Raw genomic sequence first — 12,043 nt, forward strand, 5'->3', positions numbered from 1 at the left:
AAATTAATGTGTAAAATTAGATCGTAATTTAATCTGATTTGGATTCAAGCCATTCGTTTAGTGTTAAATAAATTTATCAATTTTATTTGTTCACATTCGTTTAAAAATATAATCTTAAGGATACCATATATTTTTTTTCGGACTTCTTGCTTTTAACAAATGCATTAATTCACGCTTAGTTATTTACTTTCGTGTAGTCGTAGTACATCTCATCGCGTTTCGAATCCAGGAGAAATACAAATTTCTATAAATTTGTTACGCTTGTCTATATCCTCTTAACACACATCTACCTAGGGTTACCTATTAGGGGGTACTTTTAAATTTCTTTTTTATAGCTTTTAATGTAGTTAACATTAAACAGTAAATAGTACCGCAACGAATTATTCGATTTTCTGTGTGAAAAATTTAAAAAAAAAAAAAAGTTACTTTCTTTCATAAGGCTTTTGTACCATTTCATTTTCACTTAGGTCATTAACATGAAAATCTTTGTAAATTTTATCCTCGAAATATTAATTTATTTAATGTAATTTTACGTTTATATTATATGTTGTATAATATGTTAATACCGTTTTAAATTGATCGTTGGTGAATTGTTGCAATTTTTGAATGAGAAATGTTTCGTGCGTATTCCAACGCTATTGAGCAATTTTTCGGTCATTCCGTTTCGGTATTTCTTCTTTTAAAGGAAGCCGATTTGTGTAAAGATGGCAAAGGTGTCGAAAACCTCCTGCTGTGAAATTTGTAGAGCATTTTTCTTGGCGGTTATGTCCAAGGGTTAGCCATTCGCGAGAACAACTATGGGAGGAGTTGCGAATGAATGATATTTCTTTTTTTTTTTTTTCTTTTTACAAGGGATATACGATGTATGAACTTTCGAAAGATAAACTAGCATGAAGAGAATTCATACAAATCGCGGAATAAAAAAAATAAAATAAAAATTAAAAGAGAGAACAACAACGTGAACAACGAGACTTTCTCAACAATAAAAAACGCGAAGGTTTCGGATACGAATTTATGAAATGGAATTGGTAAAAATGGATATCTATAGTTATAATTTTTTAATTCTTTTTTTTTTTTTTTTAAGAATTACGTAGGGAAAAAATAGCTGAGTAGTGGAGATTCGAAAAGTGGAAGAAAAAACAGTAAAAAGAATGGAGAGAGGAGAGAAGTGACTCTATTCGTCCTCGGCACGGGCCATCTGGACGAAAGTTCTTTTATATTTTATAGTATTTATCTCTCTCTCTCTCTCTCTCTCTCTTTCTCTTTTTCTTCCTTTCATTTTCACTCGTGTCTTCCGTTCAAGGATAAATTCACTCACGTGGAAGTTGAGAATCTTTTGATTAATGGCCGACGAGATAAAACCGCAGAATGATTTTTCGTTTGTTGCTTGCTTGCTTGCTTTTTTCTTTTTTTTTTTTTTTCTTTTTCACGAATACGAACTACTCCTCGATCATTTTCTTTTCTTACCGTAACATTTTCAAAAAAAGGTTATACGCTTCGTACTCACACGCACACACACACACGCGTGGTTTGTGTTTTGAAAAAAGGTTTATCAAATTTATAACAAAATTCGAAATTAAATTAATAAAAAAAAAACAAAAACAAAAAGGAAAAGAAACTTCAAGTAGTAATATTTTTTGAACACTGTATACGCAATCTCTATCCCTTTCCCTATATTTCCAAGTGTTCCATTCGACTGAATAACAAAGACAACTTGTCACCATGGTAAAGAAAAAAAAAGAGAGAGAGAGAGAGAAAAAAGAAAAGATGAAATATTTCATCGGCGGGTTTCAGCAATGAATCTAACAGGTTTAGTCGAGTGGAAGAGGCATAATCAAATTTAGGGTCGCCATGCAAGGGGCGGCGACTTTGCGGTTGTGCACATTTTCTCTTTCTGTTTACCGGGAGGGTTGGTCCCGTTCGAGGGCTATAATAGGGCTTGCCGTGACTTCAACCCTCGACTTTTCGACAGAAGCGAGTGAGAGTGGCTTGACCATCTCTTCTTAAACAGCCGTTTTCTTTCGAATTCATGTTAACTGTAAGTAGATACCAAGAATTTTTATAAACAAGTGTTAAATATATCAAAGAAAATGTAATTAGTATTTGTATATTAAATAAGAGGATATTTGAGAAATAGAAATTTGTTTGTTTGTTATAAAGCACGTACAAGAGGGTTGTTGTGTGGTTCAATTAATTATTAATTATAGATATGAAAATTATTCAAATTTTGTTTATTTTAATGTACCTATATGTGAAATTTGTTTTATTCATGAAACAATTAGTTATTACATGACATAATTATATTAATCAATTAATTATACAATATATATAAAAATATTGTTCTCATTTTTTGTTTAGAAATTTATGTGTAATAACAGCAAGCGTCGCGTTACTGTTAACAATTTTATAAACGTACAGAAATGTTAGAGAAAATAAAGAAAAAAAGAAACAGAGAAAAGAATTTTTGTTCATCGAATCACATGGGAAGGCACGCGACATGATCGATCGATGATGATAGCACGCTTATGATATTTATCTTTTATCTTTTTTTTTTTCTTTCTTTTTTTTTACAAACATCCATCGATCCGATTCAATTGTGAATTTTTTTCCCCGTATAGTCTTCTCCACCATTCTTACCTATTTCAATTTCCAAAAACATGGAATTTTGATGTATAACCAGTAACAAAAAATTCGCTCACGCAAATTGTCTATATTCAGGATTTTTCGTTCATAAAGATCGATCGATCATTTCTTACTGACAGATTCGACAAGATTTTTAATGCTAGGATATTCTTTAGTTTCTATCTCTTTTCTTTTTTTTTTTTCCTCTGTTGCGTTCAGTCAATTTTCTTTCGTTTGTGAGCACTTTTTTTTTAGAAGAAAAAAAAAGAAAAGGAGAACAAAAAAAATTCGAGAACCGATTTACGCATTAGACGTTTATACTTGAACGTTAAACCAAGTATATATTATATTTATTAGGGGGGAGGGAGTTGACATTTTAAAAATTAATTTCTACTGGAATCGTACGATTGAAAATTTTCTCTATCAAAATTCAAACGTATAAACTATAATAGAAAAAAGAAAAAAAACGAAAAAACGTTAAAAACGTGATGGATGTGTAATGCATTTGCGTAAACGTAAAAATGCGTAACGTGTTTGTTTGGTTGCATAGAAAAACCGCAATATTCTGGATCTATACAAATCACTATCTTTCTTTTCCTCTTCCTTTTCTTTATTTTCTTTCTTGATGTAGATACAACTAATATAAGAAGGTAAAATTCGTTGTTGTGACTTTCGAAGAATTAGAGTAAGACGGATCGATGAGATTTTCAATAGAAAAGCGACAGGAAGATTTTACAGTCGAGAATTCGATCCATCAAATTTAAGGGTGGTAGATCAGTGTCCACGATTCGCAACTTAAAAAGGAGGAAGAAAAGAAGAAGAAGAAAAAAAGAGAAGAATTTTGTTGTTCAAATAGGCGAACATTTAAATTTTTCATTTCAAAGATATATACATACATTACTTTTAATTCTTTGACACGGGTTAACACGAGAACATTCGATTCGATCGTTTTTTGATATCTCATGTGAGATTTCTCTCTTTTTTTTTTTTTTTTTTTAAATAAAACAAATCAAAGTTCGGAGAGAGATTAATATTAAATATAAAAAATTGTTATATTATTTAAAAAAAAAGGATCTTATATCAATTCGTTCAATTATTTCTTATCTATTATTTGGATAAGAAAAAAAATAAAATATAAAAATACGAACAAATAGTTGAAATCAATTTAAAACACGTAATTATATTAATATAAATTATTTTATAATTCAAATATGGTAAATCAGAATAGCCAAGTTACACAATTGACTATCGTAAAAACAACAAGAGAAATTTTGATTAAAATATAAAATACAAAATTATATGATTATAGAGAGAGAAATTGTACGGTAAGTTTGATGAACAAAATATTGAATTAATTTTGAATCGTTTGTTAATCAAAGATTTATACGAGATAAAAGATTTGATTTGTCATTACGAAATTTTTCCATGCTTTATCGTTAAAAAATATAATAAATTAGATCATATAGATGTTAGAGATAAAATATTTGTCTTTATATTATATTTACCATACATGTCCACGAGTTTAGGTTTTTATCCAAAGAAAAAAGATTCCAAAGGAAACGTCAAGAACTAACCAAATCGGGAAGATCTTATTTGGTATTACGAAAGTCTTTAACAGGTTTGATTTTTCACGGATGTAGGAAAATTCTGTTGTATTATTAAATAGCATGTGACGTGATCCGGACTGTGGATAAAAATAAAAAAAAGGACGTCGTGACGAATATCACAAAAGACACTGGGATATCAATGGTAGCGAGTTGGTTTTTGTATGGTTGTTCAGTCGTACGTCGTTTGACAGAAGGGTGTTTTTCTTTTGGTTACAGAGAAAAAGAGCAAGATAGAGAAAGAAAAGAAAGGAATGGGAAGGGAAGGGAAGGGAAGGGAAGGGGGAGGTCAAACGGGGACGGCTCGTTTCTGGAGGGTAGTTTCGCTTGGAGTGTTACAATAAATCAAGGAAGCGCTTTGCAGGGCTCCACCCTCGCAGCTTTTCTACAATATATTCCATACAAGATGCGATAACATAACACACACACATACAGAGACACACGAGAAAACGGTATACTGTCCCTTATTTTCATTGTTGTCTAAAGTGGTCTCTCTCGCGAGTGTTCACATCGATGTGTCTATGACATCTATAAACGATTGTTTCTTTTATTTTTTCTTTTTCTATTAATATTATTATTATGTTAAGTATATATATATATATTATATATTAAACAATACATTCAAATCAATGAATAAAAAGATAATTTTGACGTTAACATTTTATGTATAAAATATATAATCCATATTGGAAACAATTATCTTTGACAACGTGTTACAAATAAAACAATTTATATTCAATATCTATGATATATGTTAATGGTTTGAAAAAAGAAATAAAAACAAGAGAGAACGCATTTTGTAAAAGAAAATTTATAATTATAATAAAGGGCACGTTTCTGGAGAACGGAGTGGTGGGCGGCATGTATGGGGGTTGCAACGCCTCGGTCGTACCCCCTTATTTCAATTCCAAACTCCCCTCTTTTTTCTTCCCCCCCATAGCATACAGTTGACTAATTCACGACAAAAGGTTCGAGCTTTGTAAACCGTGCCTTCGGCAGGCCCTCCAAAAGCCCACCACTCGGTTCTTCTTCAAACCCCGTGTCCATCTCTTTCTCTCTACCAATCAACTTTCTTTTTTTCCACCCTTCTCCAATGCACTCCGTTCAAGGGTACGACCCAATCCCGAACAAGAGGGTGGGAACATTTGATGGTATATAATCTTTTTCAACGGGTAACATTCGAACAGTTACCAACTGGCTATTGAACCCAAAGGAGAACGAACTGAACGGATAAGATTAAACCTATTTAGGGAACCCCATCGTTTAATTGTACATGTTAAACATGTTTTCCTAAGTTTTTCTTTTTTACATCGAGTTATAAAAAAAGATATAATTATTCAACGAATCAAGATTTTAACAATTATAATACATATAGGAGCTAAATATTTCATTGGAATTATATAAAAATAATATGTAAGAGAAATAAACACCATAACGAAAGAGAAAATAAAATAAAAAAAAAAAAAAGAACAAAATTGGACAAGTTAAATAAAAATAATCATTGAAATATATATACGAGTTCCCACGAGGAAAAAGAAGAAAATTATTTCAATGGGTAAACGCGCGCGCGCGCGCGTTGAGATATAAGTGCAGTTACTTTCTAATATTTTTGTTTGTTTGATCACGAAATCAATTAAAACAATCTTTATAAATGTTTATTGTGAATATATATTCATTACGAATTTGGATTGGACAATATGGCTGAGAAATTGTTCCGTCCTTGGGTGAACATGACTAAGGAGAAAAAAAAGTGTAAACGTAATTTACGAGAAGATGATGGTAAACGTACAACGTTGGTAGTAGCCGCGAATGAGAATAATATACAATTAAATTCGTGCGAGAAAAATGGCGAAGGGATTGTGGGTAAAAAATGCAGAATGGAAAAAAATGTCACGGAAGAAATAAATTCGAATGGACAGAAAAGAAACTTCGTTTACAATTCCAATGGATCGTTATCCGAAGACAGTGATCAACGTTTTTCTACGAATCAATTTCCAACTTCCTCCAGCACGGTGAATTTACCTGCAAATTACAATCCTGCAAGTTTCATATCTTACTTGCATTATCTTACGACAGGGTTGTATCATCCATCGGAAATGTTTCCTCTGTTAGACGGGAAGGATGATCCATATCGTTCATCAAACTTTTTAAATACATTTCCCAATACTTGTCGTATGCAGGACGTACCACCATTCCCTCAATTATCTTCGATTAATCATTACGACACTCTACCAACGTATACCGCGTCCGTTGAAAAGGCTGCTGAATTGGTTAACTTGCAAGATGTTGCAGCTAAGCAAATCAAAAAATTACGACCGAAAAAATTTCGCTGCGAATATTGCGACGTGGCTTTCAGTAATAACGGACAATTGAAAGGACACGTTAGAATACATACAGGTATACATTTAATCTTAATAATGATTATAACGTGATTAATGTATAAGCAAACATATATATATATGTGTGTATTATGGTATAAAGTATCTAACGATGTTGATCAAGGATTTATTTAATTTTCATTTAAAATTTCATTTTTAGATTTATTAATGTCAATTTTAACGTTGCAATATTTTTCTTGATAAATAAATAAGTAATTATAATGAATTCGAATTAAAAAATGTATATAGATGATGTATGTGATGTTTCTTTGTGAAAGGTGAAAGACCGTATAAATGTGACTCGGATGGATGCGGCAAAAGTTTTACGAGGAATGAGGAATTAACGCGACACAAACGGATTCATACAGGATTGAGGCCACATTCATGTTCAGCATGTGGGAAAAAATTTGGAAGGAAAGATCATTTGAAGAAACACACGAGGACACACGAAAATCGTGATTTATTGTATCACGTTTCTACTCCTTTGAGTGTTTTTTCGTTAGGAATGTTTCCGTCACTTGCATAAGAAAACAAAACAAACAAAATCTTAACTCGTGGTCAAAAACAAATGAAGAAACTTTGGTTAAAAAGAAATTTCGTTACGTATGGTATGACATTACTTTCAATAATGAGATGCCATTAGAATATACATGCAGGTAAATTAATTTAAAACAAAAAAGTGCATACGATTCTCGATCATTTTATCTATCCAATGATCATAGATCCTAATTAATGTTTAGAAAAAAGGATCTTTCGAATAAGTACACGATGACCCCATGAAAAACGCGATTTATGTCACACACATTTTTGCGTCCGCCATTAGTGTCTTTCTCTGGACAAATATGGAGTCCGCCATTTTTGTATATCGGTATTTGAATCGGTGTATTTTCGGTGAATTTTACAATTATTAAATATATATATATATATTTTAGATTAGATATATTAGGTGAGGGTAAAAAAAAAATATGTATAACCTAAAAAATAGTTTATACATAGCACTGTTGTTACTAAACATACATTTGATATCTAAATTTATCTACATTTTGATACCAAAGTTTTTCTAGAATTGATTCAAAATGGATAACTTTTTTTCAAGTACCTTGTAAGAATCGAATACTATTAAATCTACTGAATAGTGTTTTGTCCGTTTTTTGTGTGTATGAAAAGAAAATAATATATTTTTTAATAGAATGAATTTCATTTAATATTAAAACAATGAAAAACTGTTGTTTCAGTAAATTTAGAAAAAGTACACATGTAGAGAAATACATTGGTAAAAGGAAGCAACCATTACGGATAGACCAAAAAGAAATAGATAAAATTATCGGACCAATTTTCTGGTAGATGTAATATTAATGAACACCAGTATCGAACATAAATAACCGTGTTCTACGTGATATATTTGTATATAATAAAAGAAACTTTTCTTTTTTATATATATATAGTACTATAAAATACTACATAAAAAACTTGTTGATCTTTGAAAAATATATAGATATGTACATCTTGTATATATCTTCTTACGTTATATTAACGCGTTAAGGCCAATTAACTAATAATATATATACATATATATATATATTTATAAAAATGTTGATTATTATTAATTAAAAATAATAAATATAGCTACATATATTTTTAAACATACAAATGATCTATTGATTTTTTTCTTTCTTTCGCTTAAACAAACTCTCATATATGGTTTTAATAATATAGAAATATATAAATTAATATATTTAATTCATTAATGAGTTAATAAAACATGGATGAAAAATATATTCGATGAAAGTATTATATAGCCACCATTTTCTATTAGGTCGTATCAAATATGGCGTAGAAAATAAAGCAACTCGGTTGAAGTGGCAAGCATCCCCCTACTTCGTAGAAGTAACCATCGAGGGCGAGGGTATATAAAAAGGGGAGGAGAGGCCGGTAGGGATGGTGGTTGCGCCCTTTTGCACTCATGAACGATCGTTTTACCACAAGCAAGCCTATCCCATGCCTTTCTCATCGGTTTTTTTCTTCATTACAATACGTTTTTATAGGGTGACTCGTGGTTGGGTATACGAGTGTTATGGATAGGAGTAAGAAGGGATGGTAAAGTACGAAGGGTGTAAATCTGCGATCGTCAAAAGGGATAAAAAAAAAAGAAGAAAAAAAGAAACCGAGGAGCAATTAATTTCTCTGCTCAAGTTGAAATTGAATCCCCTATTTTTAGTTGATAGATCAGTAGATACGTATTGCGTGTTTTCTCTCATGGGGTGAGGGGGGGGGAGAAGGGGGTTAAGAAATTCAATTTATAAAGAATATTCGTGATAAAATTCTAGAAAAGTGTGTATTTTAATTAATCGATGGTATTTTGTTGAATATATTATGATTAACGTATTACGTGAACGGGTTTGCAAAGTTTTAAGATTCAAAAAAGAAAAGAAATATTAATATTTAATTGTAAGTTCTCTGAAAAATGTTCGAACCCATCCATGTGCATTGGATAACTTTGTTCGATAGAAATAATTTAGTTGGAGTATCGAATCGTAGCTTATCGTTAAAATATTTTTTTTATATCTGTTTATGCTATTACACAAGCTGATATTATTATATTAAAATACTTATTACAAATGTTCACACAAAACTTATATAATATATATATATATATATATATATATATATATATATATATATGAGAATATATCATGTACATTAGCCTAATAACGCGATGGTTTATTGATTAAAAATAATAAATACACGTTAGATTGAAGAAAAAAAAAAAAAAAAGAAAGAAAGAAAGCAAGAAAAAATAAGAATAACCAGATGCCAATCGGTTGGCGTGTGCTGCCTTTAAGAAAAAAAATCCAAGAGTCGCGTGGTGCTGCATTAGAAACTAAACGCGTTAGATTCTCACACTTGGTAGGTTACAAGGACAGTAGCCAAAAGTTAGGAGCACCGTAGATATAGAATGGCATCCCTGCTGGGACATTCGTTCAAGCTCGTTGACACCCCCCTACCGATCTGCAGAAATATGACAGCTCACCCTCCTGACTTTCTTACTTCGTCTCTCTCTTGCATTAGGGTAGAGAGAGAGAAAGAGAGAGAGAAACCTTTCCCTTTTCTCACTCTATCTTTCTTTGTCGGTTACTGCCTCTTTATGTATTAATACCTTTCTCTCTCTCTCTCTCTCTCTCTTTCTTTATTTCATTCCCCATCCTTTTCCAGTCTACATTGATCCATCTGTTCATCTCTACTTTGTAGGGTAAGTTCAAGCTTATCCACTAAAGCTAAACGATCGCTTAAATATACCAAGATTACACGGATCCACTTTATATGGGGGGAAGAGGGGGGGTAATTTCGAAAGTTTCTAATTTTTGACAATTTTGTTTTCTTTTTTTTTCTATTTGCATACACTTCTCGTTAAAAAGAAAAAAAAACTAGCCCAGGTATGCAATTTTTCTTGTATTATATTTTGTTTTATTTCTTACAATGACACATGTACAATTTTATCCTTGGCCATGAATAATATTAAAACATCGTGATCACGTAATACGCGATTTGTTGGAAATAAATGACAATTTATTTAATACGGTTTGTTTAATACGAATCTGATATGTCAGGTTTCGAGATGAAACGTTCATTTCGGTAAGTTACTCGGGGGAACCGAATTTTAAACGAACGAATGGGAAACAGACAGCTGTACTTCATGGTTGTGTTTAGATATTTAGAGAAATATTTCAATCAAAATTCTTTCTAACGTTAGAGATTATTATCTATAATCTAATTGAAGAAGGATATTTTAATTTACAAAATGAATAAACGGAGTTTAACGTTGTTAATGATAATGTAAATCGTGTCGAAGCAAATAGAAGAACAATTTTCTTGATATATTTTGCACACACAATTTCTTTTCGAATCTCATCGGTGATGAGTGTGTTACTTTCAGGTGTGTGACATCCGTAGTGAGTTGAATTTCCGATTTTATGAGTCTTTCTCTCTCTCTCTCTCTCTCTTTTTCTTCCTTTTATACGAGGAATATCCTGGTGTGCACTCCAGGGCGTTTGACATGTTACTTTTGAAAGAAGGGAAAATAAATAGGAAGAAGAAGAAGAAGAAAAAGAATAAGATAGATACGTTCATTCGCGAGAAGTTGAATTTCACGAGAGGAGGAAGAAGTTTGCTTGCTTGCTTGCTTGCTTCCACTATTAGAATGCTAAACGATTTTTAAACTTGGCAAGAAAAGGACAGCGTGAAAACGTCGTTTACCAATCGAATAATATGTCATGAAAGCGCAACACAATAAGTTAGGGAAACATTTCGATATACAGGGCCACCCGTTGTGGGGGTGCCTGCTATTGCATCGTAGGGTGCAATCCTGCATTCTTAGATTCAACAACGATTTTGCGATCAATCGTTTAGGATCTAAATTCTTAATATCTTCAAAGTTTAGAATCCACATCCAACGGATAGAAACGAGTATATAAGGCGACGAAATATCGTTAAAAGGAAACTTTTTCTACTTTTATTTTCTTTTATTACTAAGGAAGTAGGTAGTTAAGTGTTTGTGTGCTAGGCAATTCAGTAGCATTCGATTCAACAACGACTCTATCCTAAGATTCGATCTAAATTCCTAATATTTTGATGTTTAGATTCTTGCAACGACAATAATATATAATATAAAGAAGGCGTGGATTTTATTTATTATTTTTAGGGGTTACTAGGACAGGTAGTATGATATCGTTTTACGAGATACAAATGTTTGTCTGTTTTGCAATAGTTATTTATAACATTATTGTCCTAATGGAAAATTAATGCACTTCTATTTATATTTTTTCTTTTTTTTTTTTTTTGTTAAGTATTTTCTGTAGTAATTTGTAAAAAGTAAATGGTCAGTATAATATGAATATTTTGTACAGTGTAATTAATCATTTGTTGGTATTATAAATAGATTGTATCAGAGCTATCTATGAATTTGCTAAAAATATTATTTACATCTAAGAATTTACTTGCCATTGTGTACAAATATTGCGTAACGATTGTATAAATAATTCTTTTTTTTTTTTTTTCTTTTTTCTCCAGTAATTTGTCAAGACAAATCAATTATATTTACTTACGATTGGGTTTTTTTTTCCATGAAATCGTAAAGTCGACGTGCATATGAGGTAACAACAATGCAAATGATTAATTCGAATCGATTATAAATTCTTAGTATTTTGTTTTAATATCTTATATGAATTAATTTCTTATTCGAGAATAGAGAGATGCATTTGTTTATCGTTTTCGTCGATAGGAAGAATTAATTGAATAGATGAGATTTTGAAATTTAATCAAGATTTTTGTTGTTTGTTGTAATTATTATTCGGATACAATTGATTAGATTAAATATAGAGATTGCAGTTTAAATGATTAATTTAAAGTGAAAATTTTTTTAAGAAGAGTTTCATTATATAA

The 12,043-nt window shown here is 31.0% G+C and overlaps 1 protein-coding gene across 1 annotated transcript; it reads left to right on the forward strand.

The window, feature by feature from the left end:
• The first annotated feature begins 5,923 nt into the window (after window positions 1–5,923).
• LOC106786752 (zinc finger and SCAN domain-containing protein 22-like) lies at window positions 5,924–7,130 on the forward strand. Its single transcript, XM_014748479.1, has 2 exons — window positions 5,924–6,623; window positions 6,883–7,130. The coding sequence occupies exons 1-2, from the start codon at window positions 5,924–5,926 to the stop codon at window positions 7,128–7,130; spliced, it is 948 nt and encodes a 315-aa protein (XP_014603965.1).
• The last annotated feature ends 4,913 nt before the right edge of the window (window positions 7,131–12,043 follow it).

The sequence above is a fragment of the Polistes canadensis genome, unplaced genomic scaffold, assembly GCF_001313835.1.
Source record: "Polistes canadensis isolate GaletaPanama2010 unplaced genomic scaffold, ASM131383v1 scaffold_81, whole genome shotgun sequence".
Lineage (NCBI taxonomy): Eukaryota > Metazoa > Arthropoda > Insecta > Hymenoptera > Vespidae > Polistes > Polistes canadensis.